The 16,535-nt window shown below is 41.5% G+C and overlaps 3 protein-coding genes across 3 annotated transcripts; all 3 read left to right on the top strand.

Moving 5' to 3' along the window:
• Positions 1–2,936: 2,936 nt before the first annotated feature.
• LOC309484618 (extracellular superoxide dismutase [Cu-Zn]-like) lies at positions 2,937–3,593 on the top strand (the record flags this gene model as incomplete). Its single annotated transcript, XM_082150945.1, has 1 exon — positions 2,937–3,593. One exon carries the CDS (start codon positions 2,937–2,939, stop codon positions 3,591–3,593), a length of 657 nt encoding a protein of 218 aa, XP_082007071.1.
• A 4,940-nt stretch (positions 3,594–8,533) lies between these two features.
• On the top strand, positions 8,534–9,190 carry LOC309484617 (extracellular superoxide dismutase [Cu-Zn]-like; the record flags this gene model as incomplete). The annotated part of the gene is made up of 1 exon (XM_082150944.1): positions 8,534–9,190. One exon carries the CDS (start codon positions 8,534–8,536, stop codon positions 9,188–9,190), a length of 657 nt encoding a protein of 218 aa, XP_082007070.1.
• Positions 9,191–14,914: 5,724 nt separating this feature from the next.
• Positions 14,915–15,571, top strand: LOC309484616 (extracellular superoxide dismutase [Cu-Zn]-like; the record flags this gene model as incomplete). Its single annotated transcript, XM_082150943.1, has 1 exon — positions 14,915–15,571. The coding sequence occupies one exon, from the start codon at positions 14,915–14,917 to the stop codon at positions 15,569–15,571; it is 657 nt and encodes a 218-aa protein (XP_082007069.1).
• Between the last annotated feature and the right edge of the window lie 964 nt (positions 15,572–16,535).

The following is a 16,535-nucleotide window of genomic DNA, read 5'->3' as shown; positions in this document are numbered from 1 at the left end:
ACGTCGAAGTCATTAGTAAACATTGCAAGATGGCTATGGATGAACAGCAGTTGTTTGAAACGGCTTTGGCCGCTACAATGAACGAGTTAGACTTGGCTTTTTATCTAAAACAGGAACAGAAGACGCCGCTCGAGTCGTTCCTTTGCAAGAAGGACGTTTTTGCTGTTTTGCCGACCGGATACGGTAAGAGTCTAATCTACCAGTTAGCTCCGCTGGTAGCTAAGCGTATGGGGTTTATTGTTGTGATTGGTCGTAGTGTTATCCAATTGCGTGCAGTGAGATCTTCAAATGCATGCTTGGTGCCACCCCTCGAGCTGGCCGAGTTTCATTAGTCGACGCCAGACCATTAATCTTTTATATTTAGGTCTGGATTTCCAGGCTACCTCTCTGGCCTTGTGGAAAGGCAAACCGGATCTTAGAGAGCTCGTCAGTCGAACCAACTCCGGACTGGCAATAGCTCTGGCTCTGAACTGGCACCCGGTTCATGCTGGTGGAAAAGGGGTATGTGTGAGTATTAATTCAGCACTTGCGGGTAGATCGGTAGATTGAAATGTCCTTAATCCTTCATGTCCGCGGGACTCGCATGTGGCGCTGATATCTGTCTCTCATTAGCAATCGCGACCTGCTTCATACCACAGTCATGTTAAAAACATCAATGTATTCACTCATCCATAAACATTATTAGATCCTTCGGCATGACGACAAGTTCCATAATTCCGCTTATGTGTCATCAACCTACACCTTTGTCATTGTAAGAGGTTAGCAAGCCTGGTCAGCACCTGGATGGGAGACGACCTGAGAAAACCACGTTGCTGCTGGAAGAGGTGTTAGTGAGGCCAGCAGGGGGTGCTCACCCTTGGTCTATGTGGGACCTAACGCCCCAGTGTAGTGATCGGGACACTATACTGTCAAAGAGCACCATCCTTCCAATGAGACGTTAAACCGAGGTCCTGACTCTCTGTGGTCATTAAAAATCCCAGGATGTCCTTTGAAAAAGAGTAGGGGTGTAACCCCGGCATCCTGGACAAATTTGCCCCTTGGCCTCTGTCCATCATGGCCTCCTAATCATCCCCATGTACTGATTGGCTTCATCACTGTCTTCTGTCCACCATTAAGCTGGTGTGTGTGGTGGGCGTTCTGGCCCAATATGGCTGCCGTCGCATCATCCAGGTGGATGCTGCACATTGGTGGTGGTTGAGGATATTCCCCCTTCCTTGTAAAGCGCTTTGAGGACCCAGAAAAGCACTATATAAATGTAACAAATTATTATTATTATTATTAAAATGTAGATGCCGCTATATAATTCTTTAAAATATGGACACAATTTAAGTTGATTTACAGTGTTTAGAGAAAACAGACAGAAAAAAAGTTTTACAATAAGGTTACCATTTTAAATGTTCCTCTTATTGAATTTTTGTTAGCCTATTTGTTGTTGCATGTGTTGTAGTTCCATTTGTAATATGTTGTAGAGTTCATTAAGATATCTGATATTCAAATTTCATCCAATTTCATGTCAACATGAGATATGTTCTAGTTGTTTTGAACTTTACACATGCATTGAGTGAACTGATGAGTATTACTCATCATAGCCTATCTATGTGCTTTTGGGTCTGTTAAATATGCTGTGGAATATGTTTGTGTGATGAGTTAATAAATCATGTGTTTTTAAGATCCAGGATCATTTTTTGATAAATTAGGGATGGGTCACATTACCTGAAAAGAAATTTGTCTGGAGTGCATGGTCTCAAAATGTTTATTGGTATATACCTTGCAAATAACACATATCAACTGTATTCAAAATGAAATATTAAAGTCGGACCTTAAAGTTAACAAAAGTAATAAAAAGAAAAAAACATCTAGGTACTGTATATCTAAATGACACGTTTAACAAAAAGCGTCCCACCTTACCTGCATGCATTCAATCTACTAAAAGGGGATTTTAACATCGATGCCATAGAAGAATCATTCCCTCAGAAATGTTTACTTCTGCCTTCAAAGACAAATTAAATAGCAGTCCAATTGTATGTGTAATATAGGCTTGTCAGGCTTGGTACATCAGAGTCTGTAGAAATGGCTTCATGAAAAAGAAGAACTGTCAGCTATTCACTTATGTGAGATGAATATCTGCTATGAGAAGTGGTGTCAAGCATGAACGTCAAGTGGAATTGTACACTAAGAATTAATGAGTCACAAATGAGCCACCAAATGAAGTGAAGATGAATCCATAGCAGTACTTCTTTTAATAAACACAAAACAATGGAGATAATCTACAATGGAGAACACATTGTGCAATGCAAGACAAAGAACTGAACAAACTGAGTGCTATATATAAACAGGCAAACAAAGGGAGCTAAATGAAACACAGGTGAACTTAATTAGTGACTAACAGACTATCATGGTTAACTTGTAGCTCAACATGAGTTCCTAAAAGAGCAGCCAAAAGTGTGATTCTCTCAACCCCAGGTCAGGACTGCACACGGATTAAGCGTTGTAGTGTTTTTGTGACTGCACTATTCAGGCTCCACACGGATTGAGGACAACTTTTCAGCTATACGGTAATGCACCTTTGCTGTTTTAGGCTTGTGTTTTGTTTTTTTCTCCATTCCATTTTCTCCATCAACTGACTTGATTTAGTACAACTAAAAAAAAGTTAGTTTAGGCAAAAGTATAGATCTTGTCTTTTATTTGACCTGTCCTTGTGAAAAAAGTACACTTTAGCATGCTTTAAAAAGAAGTACATATTATTGAAAATAAAGCTATAAAAAATATACTTAAGTGCAAGAATGTAATGTTTTCAAACTAATCTGGTTGTGCTATTTTACCTAATGCAACTTCCATTCTCAAAGCTTTGACCTTTTATCAAAAATATTACATCCTTAAACCAAACGGCATGATTTGACTGAATCCACTCTTCATTGTAGGCTTTAAAGATCAACATGGAGAAAATCATCCTAATATTCCCTCTGATATTGCTGGCGCTGCATATACAAGGAGGAGAGTTCTCCAAATATCCAGCTTGTTTGCCTGAAGCTCCACAGCCGGAAGTCGTGGAGTTCGACAACACAATCTATGCCACTTGTGAAGTAACTCCCAGCCCCAATTTGCCACGTAACCAGCCAAAGATCTTTGGGCAAATCCTCTTCAAGCAGCTCTTCCCCAATGGAGATTTAGAAGTGAAAATCAACCTCCGTGGTTTGCCTGCCACCGATCGTCAAGAGCGTGCCATGCACATCCATCAGTATGGAGACCTCAGTCAAGGCTGCATCACTGTTGGTCCTCATTATAATCCAAACGGCGTTGACCACCCTCATCATCCTGGAGACCTGGGCAACTTTGCTTCCGAGCGAGGAGTTATAAGGCAGTTCCTGACGCTTCCAGACGCCAAGCTCTTTGGGCCTTATTCCATTCTGGGACGTGCGGTGGTGGTTCATGAGAAGGAGGATGATCTGGGAATGGGTTCAGATGAGGAGAGTAAACTCAGTGGGAATGCTGGAGAGATAATTGCTCTCGGTGTGATTGGTATTACTACTCCAAGTCTGTGGGAGAAGACCGGACCGTTCCCCAAGAAACCATGCGGAGGGAGTCACAGATGAGGGAGTCGGATATGGTGGGAGGGCAGACTCAAATAGGATAATCATGATTTTCCTTGTGTATTCTTTGTATGTGTCCTACATTAAAGTATATTTCATAACCTGAACATTCCCATGTTTTTTTTTCTTGCTCTTTTCAGAGGCTTTTTGGCCATAGCTTCCAATAGTAAATGCACTCTTAAAAATAAATGTAGGGTGAATGCAGGCGAAGTGGGCCGTTTAGTTTGATTTACTGTGCTCAATGGGTTAACCCTTTAAGAGCATGACAATGGCCTTTAATTAAAGATACACTATTTCTTTAAATGATAAAATGGTTTTGGTTGATGCAATATGACACTGGAGGGTGTGGCTACATCTCAAGGGAGGACACCCTTATTGTTGAAGGTAGACATAAGATTTTATTTTCTAAATTATAAGGTTTCTCGCTAAATGTCAACAAATGGGTATATTATTCTGACAGTTTGTTGCTACAGTTAACACGGAATCAAAATGCAAAAAAAAAAGATTTAAAAACGTGTTGGTTTTCTTGTAAGGTGTTTAAAGCTACAATATGTACGATTTTTGTAATAAAATAACCAAAAATCACTTGCAAAGTGTGATATATATATATTTCCTGTAGTTGTGTACTTTCAGTATCCCAAAAGTTCCCAAAGATTTTTAATTTCAGAGAAATTCCAATTTTAAATAATGACGTAATATCCGCGTTATCACTGGTTTCCGCTCGTACTGCCATAGTAACCATGGCGACAACTGCGTTACGTCTAGCGGCACGCTCATGGAGTTGTTTCGTTCAAACATTATGGACCATGGCAAGTAGACTTTGGGACAAAAGGAGAACTAAAACGAGGATCAATATCGGTGTGGTGTTTTGGAGATGCCGAGAGCTCCACGTCCGTGACAAACTTCGACTCGACCGAGACGTCTTGCATGTACTTTATTAGACAGGTGAGCAAATGTACATAAAACTAATCAATGTTATATAGCTCAACATGATGAAATGTTAGAATATGATCAGTATGTTATTCTAATGTTCATCTAGCTTACTGCTAGTCTCATACAGACAAACAAACACATAGAATAACATTATAACTTTCAACACACTCAAATGCAGTTTAGTGTGATAGACCAAGTGAAACAGTGCTGCGTTACCTCACAAGTTTAATTCGCCAAATAAACTGACTTGTTAACCCTTTCCCACCAAGGCAGTGCTGGTGCTGGTTCGGAGCTAGAGCCTAGTTTCAAATCGGTTCTTTGTTTTTCGACACCCAAAGCACCAGCTCTGAACCAGGAAAAGTGGTTCTTAAGTAGCACCAAAAAACATTGCTGGTCTAGAAGTAAGAACCGCTTGCGTCAGGGGCTGGGGGCGGGGTTACCGTGACCAACAAGACGAACAGAAACTTGTGACCGCCATTTTTCAAATAGCAGCTAATCGAGCTAATAGCAGCTTGATTGTAATCTCCGTCTATGCAAGTTACGGCGAGCTGCACGAACACGTTGGATTCGCCGTGTTTGGATGCCGATGTAGGTTCGCAAAGCCATGAGCATCAATAGTAACGCAACGACCTCCATTGTTGATGGAAGGCTCGTTCGAGATGCATCGGAGCGGCACGGACCGACCGGAGCTGCGGGAGTGTTTGGAGAGCATACGACTCCTTGTGCTTTTGGATCGCTTTCGCAGTGCTTTGATGTCATGAGCCGATCGGTCTGCGAGAAGCCGAACCATCTCGAACAAGCCTGGCGTGTTTGTGTTTGGCGCTGCCACGCTAGCGTTGCTGGGCAACATGAGATGTATACAGTGACGTAAGATCTGGCTCTGTGGTGGCTCTCTGGTACCTTGGTAATCCAGAATTCTTGCGAGAGCACAAGTTGAATTTGCTCAGCGAGTTACTCTGGTGTTGAGTAATGATGCTCATTAAATATGCCCCTCGATCTGAGCTGCACCAGTCACATGGGGTTATCTGATATAGGCGGGCCAGAGGCGAGCTAAACAGAAGACGACAGCACTGTGACGTCGAAGTCATTAGTAAACATTGCAAGATGGCTATGGATGAACAGCAGTTGTTTGAAACGGCTTTGGCCGCTACAATGAACGAGTTAGACTTGGCTTTTTATCTAAAACAGGAACAGAAGACGCCGCTCGAGTCGTTCCTTTGCAAGAAGGACGTTTTTGCTGTTTTGCCGACCGGATACGGTAAGAGTCTAATCTACCAGTTAGCTCCGCTGGTAGCTAAGCGTATGGGGTTTATTGTTGTGATTGGTCGTAGTGTTATCCAATTGCGTGCAGTGAGATCTTCAAATGCATGCTTGGTGCCACCCCTCGAGCTGGCCGAGTTTCATTAGTCGACGCCAGACCATTAATCTTTTATATTTAGGTCTGGATTTCCAGGCTACCTCTCTGGCCTTGTGGAAAGGCAAACCGGATCTTAGAGAGCTCGTCAGTCGAACCAACTCCGGACTGGCAATAGCTCTGGCTCTGAACTGGCACCCGGTTCATGCTGGTGGAAAAGGGGTATGTGTGAGTATTAATTCAGCACTTGCGGGTAGATCGGTAGATTGAAATGTCCTTAATCCTTCATGTCCGCGGGACTCGCATGTGGCGCTGATATCTGTCTCTCATTAGCAATCGCGACCTGCTTCATACCACAGTCATGTTAAAAACATCAATGTATTCACTCATCCATAAACATTATTAGATCCTTCGGCATGACGACAAGTTCCATAATTCCGCTTATGTGTCATCAACCTACACCTTTGTCATTGTAAGAGGTTAGCAAGCCTGGTCAGCACCTGGATGGGAGACGACCTGAGAAAACCACGTTGCTGCTGGAAGAGGTGTTAGTGAGGCCAGCAGGGGGTGCTCACCCTTGGTCTATGTGGGACCTAACGCCCCAGTGTAGTGATCGGGACACTATACTGTCAAAGAGCACCATCCTTCCAATGAGACGTTAAACCGAGGTCCTGACTCTCTGTGGTCATTAAAAATCCCAGGATGTCCTTTGAAAAAGAGTAGGGGTGTAACCCCGGCATCCTGGACAAATTTGCCCCTTGGCCTCTGTCCATCATGGCCTCCTAATCATCCCCATGTACTGATTGGCTTCATCACTGTCTTCTGTCCACCATTAAGCTGGTGTGTGTGGTGGGCGTTCTGGCCCAATATGGCTGCCGTCGCATCATCCAGGTGGATGCTGCACATTGGTGGTGGTTGAGGATATTCCCCCTTCCTTGTAAAGCGCTTTGAGGACCCAGAAAAGCACTATATAAATGTAACAAATTATTATTATTATTATTAAAATGTAGATGCCGCTATATAATTCTTTAAAATATGGACACAATTTAAGTTGATTTACAGTGTTTAGAGAAAACAGACAGAAAAAAAGTTTTACAATAAGGTTACCATTTTAAATGTTCCTCTTATTGAATTTTTGTTAGCCTATTTGTTGTTGCATGTGTTGTAGTTCCATTTGTAATATGTTGTAGAGTTCATTAAGATATCTGATATTCAAATTTCATCCAATTTCATGTCAACATGAGATATGTTCTAGTTGTTTTGAACTTTACACATGCATTGAGTGAACTGATGAGTATTACTCATCATAGCCTATCTATGTGCTTTTGGGTCTGTTAAATATGCTGTGGAATATGTTTGTGTGATGAGTTAATAAATCATGTGTTTTTAAGATCCAGGATCATTTTTTGATAAATTAGGGATGGGTCACATTACCTGAAAAGAAATTTGTCTGGAGTGCATGGTCTCAAAATGTTTATTGGTATATACCTTGCAAATAACACATATCAACTGTATTCAAAATGAAATATTAAAGTCGGACCTTAAAGTTAACAAAAGTAATAAAAAGAAAAAAACATCTAGGTACTGTATATCTAAATGACACGTTTAACAAAAAGCGTCCCACCTTACCTGCATGCATTCAATCTACTAAAAGGGGATTTTAACATCGATGCCATAGAAGAATCATTCCCTCAGAAATGTTTACTTCTGCCTTCAAAGACAATTAAATAGCAGTCCAATTGTATGTGTAATATAGGCTTGTCAGGCTTGGTACATCAGAGTCTGTAGAAATGGCTTCATGAAAAAGAAGAACTGTCAGCTATTCACTTATGTGAGATGAATATCTGCTATGAGAAGTGGTGTCAAGCATGAACGTCAAGTGGAATTGTACACTAAGAATTAATGAGTCACAAATGAGCCACCAAATGAAGTGAAGATGAATCCATAGCAGTACTTCTTTTAATAAACACAAAACAATGGAGATAATCTACAATGGAGAACACATTGTGCAATGCAAGACAAAGAACTGAACAAACTGAGTGCTATATATAAACAGGCAAACAAAGGGAGCTAAATGAAACACAGGTGAACTTAATTAGTGACTAACAGACTATCATGGTTAACTTGTAGCTCAACATGAGTTCCTAAAAGAGCAGCCAAAAGTGTGATTCTCTCAACCCCAGGTCAGGACTGCACACGGATTAAGCGTTGTAGTGTTTTTGTGACTGCACTATTCAGGCTCCACACGGATTGAGGACAACTTTTCAGCTATACGGTAATGCACCTTTGCTGTTTTAGGCTTGTGTTTTGTTTTTTTCTCCATTCCATTTTCTCCATCAACTGACTTGATTTAGTACAACTAAAAAAAAGTTAGTTTAGGCAAAAGTATAGATCTTGTCTTTTATTTGACCTGTCCTTGTGAAAAAAGTACACTTTAGCATGCTTTAAAAAGAAGTACATATTATTGAAAATAAAGCTATAAAAAATATACTTAAGTGCAAGAATGTAATGTTTTCAAACTAATCTGGTTGTGCTATTTTACCTAATGCAACTTCCATTCTCAAAGCTTTGACCTTTTATCAAAAATATTACATCCTTAAACCAAACGGCATGATTTGACTGAATCCACTCTTCATTGTAGGCTTTAAAGATCAACATGGAGAAAATCATCCTAATATTCCCTCTGATATTGCTCGCGCTGCATATACAAGGAGGAGAGTTCTCCAAATATCCAGCTTGTTTGCCTGAAGCTCCACAGCCGGAAGTCGTGGAGTTCGACAACACAATCTATGCCACTTGTGAAGTAACTCCCAGCCCCAATTTGCCACGTAACCAGCCAAAGATCTTTGGGCAAATCCTCTTCAAGCAGCTCTTCCCCAATGGAGATTTAGAAGTGAAAATCAACCTCCGTGGTTTGCCTGCCACCGATCGTCAAGAGCGTGCCATGCACATCCATCAGTATGGAGACCTCAGTCAAGGCTGCATCACTGTTGGTCCTCATTATAATCCAAACGGCGTTGACCACCCTCATCATCCTGGAGACCTGGGCAACTTTGCTTCCGAGCGAGGAGTTATAAGGCAGTTCCTGACGCTTCCAGACGCCAAGCTCTTTGGGCCTTATTCCATTCTGGGACGTGCGGTGGTGGTTCATGAGAAGGAGGATGATCTGGGAATGGGTTCAGATGAGGAGAGTAAACTCAGTGGGAATGCTGGAGAGATAATTGCTCTCGGTGTGATTGGTATTACTACTCCAAGTCTGTGGGAGAAGACCGGACCGTTCCCCAAGAAACCATGTGGAGGGAGTCACAGATGAGGGAGTCGGATATGGTGGGAGGGCAGACTCAAATAGGATAATCATGATTTTCCTTGTGTATTCTTTGTATGTGTCCTACATTAAAGTATATTTCATAACCTGAACATTCCCATGTTTTTTTTTCTTGCTCTTTTCAGAGGCTTTTTGGCCATAGCTTCCAATAGTAAATGCACTCTTAAAAATAAATGTAGGGTGAATGCAGGCGAAGTGGGCCGTTTAGTTTGATTTACTGTGCTCAATGGGTTAACCCTTTAAGAGCATGACAATGGCCTTTAATTAAAGATACACTATTTCTTTAAATGATAAAATGGTTTTGGTTGATGCAATATGACACTGGAGGGTGTGGCTACATCTCAAGGGAGGACACCCTTATTGTTGAAGGTAGACATAAGATTTTATTTTCTAAATTATAAGGTTTCTCGCTAAATGTCAACAAATGGGTATATTATTCTGACAGTTTGTTGCTACAGTTAACACGGAATCAAAATGCAAAAAAAAAAGATTTAAAAACGTGTTGGTTTTCTTGTAAGGTGTTTAAAGCTACAATATGTACGATTTTTGTAATAAAATAACCAAAAATCACTTGCAAAGTGTGATATATATATATTTCCTGTAGTTGTGTACTTTCAGTATCCCAAAAGTTCCCAAAGATTTTTAATTTCAGAGAAATTCCAATTTTAAATAATGACGTAATATCCGCGTTATCACTGGTTTCCGCTCGTACTGCCATAGTAACCATGGCGACAACTGCGTTACGTCTAGCGGCACGCTCATGGAGTTGTTTCGTTCAAACATTATGGACCATGGCAAGTAGACTTTGGGACAAAAGGAGAACTAAAACGAGGATCAATATCGGTGTGGTGTTTTGGAGATGCCGAGAGCTCCACGTCCGTGACAAACTTCGACTCGACCGAGACGTCTTGCATGTACTTTATTAGACAGGTGAGCAAATGTACATAAAACTAATCAATGTTATATAGCTCAACATGATGAAATGTTAGAATATGATCAGTATGTTATTCTAATGTTCATCTAGCTTACTGCTAGTCTCATACAGACAAACAAACACATAGAATAACATTATAACTTTCAACACACTCAAATGCAGTTTAGTGTGATAGACCAAGTGAAACAGTGCTGCGTTACCTCACAAGTTTAATTCGCCAAATAAACTGACTTGTTAACCCTTTCCCACCAAGGCAGTGCTGGTGCCGGTTCGGAGCTAGAGCCTAGTTTCAAATCGGTTCTTTGTTTTTCGACACCCAAAGCACCAGCTCTGAACCAGGAAAAGTGGTTCTTAAGTAGCACCAAAAAACATTGCTGGTCTAGAAGTAAGAACCGCTTGCGTCAGGGGCTGGGGGCGGGGTTACCGTGACCAACAAGACGAACAGAAACTTGTGACCGCCATTTTTCAAATAGCAGCTAATCGAGCTAATAGCAGCTTGATTGTAATCTCCGTCTATGCAAGTTACGGCGAGCTGCACGAACACGTTGGATTCGCCGTGTTTGGATGCCGATGTAGGTTCGCAAAGCCATGAGCATCAATAGTAACGCAACGACCTCCATTGTTGATGGAAGGCTCGTTCGAGATGCATCGGAGCGGCACGGACCGACCGGAGCTGCGGGAGTGTTTGGAGAGCATACGACTCCTTGTGCTTTTGGATCGCTTTCGCAGTGCTTTGATGTCATGAGCCGATCGGTCTGCGAGAAGCCGAACCATCTCGAACAAGCCTGGCGTGTTTGTGTTTGGCGCTGCCACGCTAGCGTTGCTGGGCAACATGAGATGTATACAGTGACGTAAGATCTGGCTCTGTGGTGGCTCTCTGGTACCTTGGTAATCCAGAATTCTTGCGAGAGCACAAGTTGAATTTGCTCAGCGAGTTACTCTGGTGTTGAGTAATGATGCTCATTAAATATGCCCCTCGATCTGAGCTGCACCAGTCACATGGGGTTATCTGATATAGGCGGGCCAGAGGCGAGCTAAACAGAAGACGACAGCACTGTGACGTCGAAGTCATTAGTAAACATTGCAAGATGGCTATGGATGAACAGCAGTTGTTTGAAACGGCTTTGGCCGCTACAATGAACGAGTTAGACTTGGCTTTTTATCTAAAACAGGAACAGAAGACGCCGCTCGAGTCGTTCCTTTGCAAGAAGGACGTTTTTGCTGTTTTGCCGACCGGATACGGTAAGAGTCTAATCTACCAGTTAGCTCCGCTGGTAGCTAAGCGTATGGGGTTTATTGTTGTGATTGGTCGTAGTGTTATCCAATTGCGTGCAGTGAGATCTTCAAATGCATGCTTGGTGCCACCCCTCGAGCTGGCCGAGTTTCATTAGTCGACGCCAGACCATTAATCTTTTATATTTAGGTCTGGATTTCCAGGCTACCTCTCTGGCCTTGTGGAAAGGCAAACCGGATCTTAGAGAGCTCGTCAGTCGAACCAACTCCGGACTGGCAATAGCTCTGGCTCTGAACTGGCACCCGGTTCATGCTGGTGGAAAAGGGGTATGTGTGAGTATTAATTCAGCACTTGCGGGTAGATCGGTAGATTGAAATGTCCTTAATCCTTCATGTCCGCGGGACTCGCATGTGGCGCTGATATCTGTCTCTCATTAGCAATCGCGACCTGCTTCATACCACAGTCATGTTAAAAACATCAATGTATTCACTCATCCATAAACATTATTAGATCCTTCGGCATGACGACAAGTTCCATAATTCCGCTTATGTGTCATCAACCTACACCTTTGTCATTGTAAGAGGTTAGCAAGCCTGGTCAGCACCTGGATGGGAGACGACCTGAGAAAACCACGTTGCTGCTGGAAGAGGTGTTAGTGAGGCCAGCAGGGGGTGCTCACCCTTGGTCTATGTGGGACCTAACGCCCCAGTGTAGTGATCGGGACACTATACTGTCAAAGAGCACCATCCTTCCAATGAGACGTTAAACCGAGGTCCTGACTCTCTGTGGTCATTAAAAATCCCAGGATGTCCTTTGAAAAAGAGTAGGGGTGTAACCCCGGCATCCTGGACAAATTTGCCCCTTGGCCTCTGTCCATCATGGCCTCCTAATCATCCCCATGTACTGATTGGCTTCATCACTGTCTTCTGTCCACCATTAAGCTGGTGTGTGTGGTGGGCGTTCTGGCCCAATATGGCTGCCGTCGCATCATCCAGGTGGATGCTGCACATTGGTGGTGGTTGAGGATATTCCCCCTTCCTTGTAAAGCGCTTTGAGGACCCAGAAAAGCACTATATAAATGTAACAAATTATTATTATTATTATTAAAATGTAGATGCCGCTATATAATTCTTTAAAATATGGACACAATTTAAGTTGATTTACAGTGTTTAGAGAAAACAGACAGAAAAAAAGTTTTACAATAAGGTTACCATTTTAAATGTTCCTCTTATTGAATTTTTGTTAGCCTATTTGTTGTTGCATGTGTTGTAGTTCCATTTGTAATATGTTGTAGAGTTCATTAAGATATCTGATATTCAAATTTCATCCAATTTCATGTCAACATGAGATATGTTCTAGTTGTTTTGAACTTTACACATGCATTGAGTGAACTGATGAGTATTACTCATCATAGCCTATCTATGTGCTTTTGGGTCTGTTAAATATGCTGTGGAATATGTTTGTGTGATGAGTTAATAAATCATGTGTTTTTAAGATCCAGGATCATTTTTTGATAAATTAGGGATGGGTCACATTACCTGAAAAGAAATTTGTCTGGAGTGCATGGTCTCAAAATGTTTATTGGTATATACCTTGCAAATAACACATATCAACTGTATTCAAAATGAAATATTAAAGTCGGACCTTAAAGTTAACAAAAGTAATAAAAAGAAAAAAACATCTAGGTACTGTATATCTAAATGACACGTTTAACAAAAAGCGTCCCACCTTACCTGCATGCATTCAATCTACTAAAAGGGGATTTTAAAGCAGCACTAGGTAACTTTTCAACCTTCATAGTATATTTCCAAGACTCTTGTGATGGTACATCGACTTAAAATAGGTTGAATGACACGTCTGCCATAGCCTGACGGGGTCTGTATCGTTTTTAATCGTACTTTAATACTTCGGGTTTCGGGTAGTAACCCGAGCAGCACAAAAAGAACTACAAAATTCGACTGCTTTACGGCAAAGGCTACCTCACTTCCCACAACACGTCCTCACATGCTGTTGGACTTGTAAATAACGTTATATTGCTTATATTGTACATCACTCGGACAAGCTTTCACTCGTTGGTGTGAGCTAAAAAGCACCTGGCGTTCTTGTTGATGGATTAGTAGACATCTTCAGAGGCTAGCTGTGCTTGTTCGATGTCCGACGATTTGTAACGCGTTGTGTTTATTCCCCAATCGAACTCGTGTAACTGTCTGTCACATGTTCTACCGTCCACAGCATTACTTGATAGACAAAAATAGGACAAGAATGAGCATCAAACAGAAACAACCCGCTTACGGGGTGTTCGAGGCGCACATACAATACAGACTGCCAGTTCAACAGGGCGCGCGCAGCTCTTAAAGGGGCCACACCTTATTTCCACTCGTTATAGCTTCCATCCGACTGAACAGGGACCGGTATACAGGGGATCAGGCCGTGAGTGAAGAGACTGCTGCGTGAGTGGTATTTACGACAGTAACGTTAATTACAAGTATTCCACAGCGACTCTAGGGGTCGTTGTTTGACCAAAACGGAAATCTTACCTAGTGGGGCTTTAACATCGATGCCATAGAAGAATCATTCCCTCAGAAATGTTTACTTCTGCCTTCAAAGACAATTAAATAGCAGTCCAATTGTATGTGTAATATAGGCTTGTCAGGCTTGGTACATCAGAGTCTGAAGAAATGGCTTCATGAAAAAGAAGAACTGTCAGCTATTCACTTATGTGAGATGAATATCTGCTATGAGAAGTGGTGTCAAGCATGAACGTCAAGTGGAATTGTACACTAAGAATTAATGAGTCACAAATGAGCCACCAAATGAAGTGAAGATGAATCCATAGCAGTACTTCTTTTAATAAACACAAAACAATGGAGATAATCTACAATGGAGAACACATTGTGCAATGCAAGACAAAGAACTGAACAAACTGAGTGCTATATATAAACAGGCAAACAAAGGGAGCTAAATGAAACACAGGTGAACTTAATTAGTGACTAACAGACTATCATGGTTAACTTGTAGCTCAACATGAGTTCCTAAAAGAGCAGCCAAAAGTGTGATTCTCTCAACCCCAGGTCAGGACTGCACACGGATTAAGCGTTGTAGTGTTTTTGTGACTGCACTATTCAGGCTCCACACGGATTGAGGACAACTTTTCAGCTATACGGTAATGCACCTTTGCTGTTTTAGGCTTGTGTTTTGTTTTTTTCTCCATTCCATTTTCTCCATCAACTGACTTGATTTAGTACAACTAAAAAAAAGTTAGTTTAGGCAAAAGTATAGATCTTGTCTTTTATTTGACCTGTCCTTGTGAAAAAAGTACACTTTAGCATGCTTTAAAAAGAAGTACATATTATTGAAAATAAAGCTATAAAAAATATACTTAAGTGCAAGAATGTAATGTTTTCAAACTAATCTGGTTGTGCTATTTTACCTAATGCAACTTCCATTCTCAAAGCTTTGACCTTTTATCAAAAATATTACATCCTTAAACCAAACGGCATGATTTGACTGAATCCACTCTTCATTGTAGGCTTTAAAGATCAACATGGAGAAAATCATCCTAATATTCCCTCTGATATTGCTCGCGCTGCATATACAAGGAGGAGAGTTCTCCAAATATCCAGCTTGTTTGCCTGAAGCTCCACAGCCGGAAGTCGTGGAGTTCGACAACACAATCTATGCCACTTGTGAAGTAACTCCCAGCCCCAATTTGCCACGTAACCAGCCAAAGATCTTTGGGCAAATCCTCTTCAAGCAGCTCTTCCCCAATGGAGATTTAGAAGTGAAAATCAACCTCCGTGGTTTGCCTGCCACCGATCGTCAAGAGCGTGCCATGCACATCCATCAGTATGGAGACCTCAGTCAAGGCTGCATCACTGTTGGTCCTCATTATAATCCAAACGGCGTTGACCACCCTCATCATCCTGGAGACCTGGGCAACTTTGCTTCCGAGCGAGGAGTTATAAGGCAGTTCCTGACGCTTCCAGACGCCAAGCTCTTTGGGCCTTATTCCATTCTGGGACGTGCGGTGGTGGTTCATGAGAAGGAGGATGATCTGGGAATGGGTTCAGATGAGGAGAGTAAACTCAGTGGGAATGCTGGAGAGATAATTGCTCTCGGTGTGATTGGTATTACTACTCCAAGTCTGTGGGAGAAGACCGGACCGTTCCCCAAGAAACCATGTGGAGGGAGTCACAGATGAGGGAGTCGGATATGGTGGGAGGGCAGACTCAAATAGGATAATCATGATTTTCCTTGTGTATTCTTTGTATGTGTCCTACATTAAAGTATATTTCATAACCTGAACATTCCCATGTTTTTTTTTCTTGCTCTTTTCAGAGGCTTTTTGGCCATAGCTTCCAATAGTAAATGCACTCTTAAAAATAAATGTAGGGTGAATGCAGGCGAAGTGGGCCGTTTAGTTTGATTTACTGTGCTCAATGGGTTAACCCTTTAAGAGCATGACAATGGCCTTTAATTAAAGATACACTATTTCTTTAAATGATAAAATGGTTTTGGTTGATGCAATATGACACTGGAGGGTGTGGCTACATCTCAAGGGAGGACACCCTTATTGTTGAAGGTAGACATAAGATTTTATTTTCTAAATTATAAGGTTTCTCGCTAAATGTCAACAAATGGGTATATTATTCTGACAGTTTGTTGCTACAGTTAACACGGAATCAAAATGCAAAAAAAAAAGATTTAAAAACGTGTTGGTTTTCTTGTAAGGTGTTTAAAGCTACAATATGTACGATTTTTGTAATAAATAACCAAAAATCACTTGCAAAGTGTGATATATATATATTTCCTGTAGTTGTGTACTTTCAGTATCCCAAAAGTTCCCAAAGATTTTTAATTTCAGAGAAATTCCAATTTTAAATAATGACGTAATATCCGCGTTATCACTGGTTTCCGCTCGTACTGCCATAGTAACCATGGCGACAACTGCGTTACGTCTAGCGGCACGCTCATGGAGTTGTTTCGTTCAAACATTATGGACCATGGCAAGTAGACTTTGGGACAAAAGGAGAACTAAAACGAGGATCAATATCGGTGTGGTGTTTTGGAGATGCCGAGAGCTCCACGTCCGTGACAAACTTCGACTCGACCGAGACGTCTTGCATGTACTTTATTAGACAGGTGAGCAAATGTACATAAAACTA

The sequence above is a fragment of the Leuciscus leuciscus genome, assembly GCF_965113295.1.
Source record: "Leuciscus leuciscus genome assembly, chromosome: 20".
Taxonomy (NCBI): domain Eukaryota; kingdom Metazoa; phylum Chordata; class Actinopteri; order Cypriniformes; family Leuciscidae; genus Leuciscus; species Leuciscus leuciscus.
The sequence above is the reverse complement of the archived record's forward strand: the minus strand, read 5'-3'. Positions and strand labels throughout refer to the sequence as shown.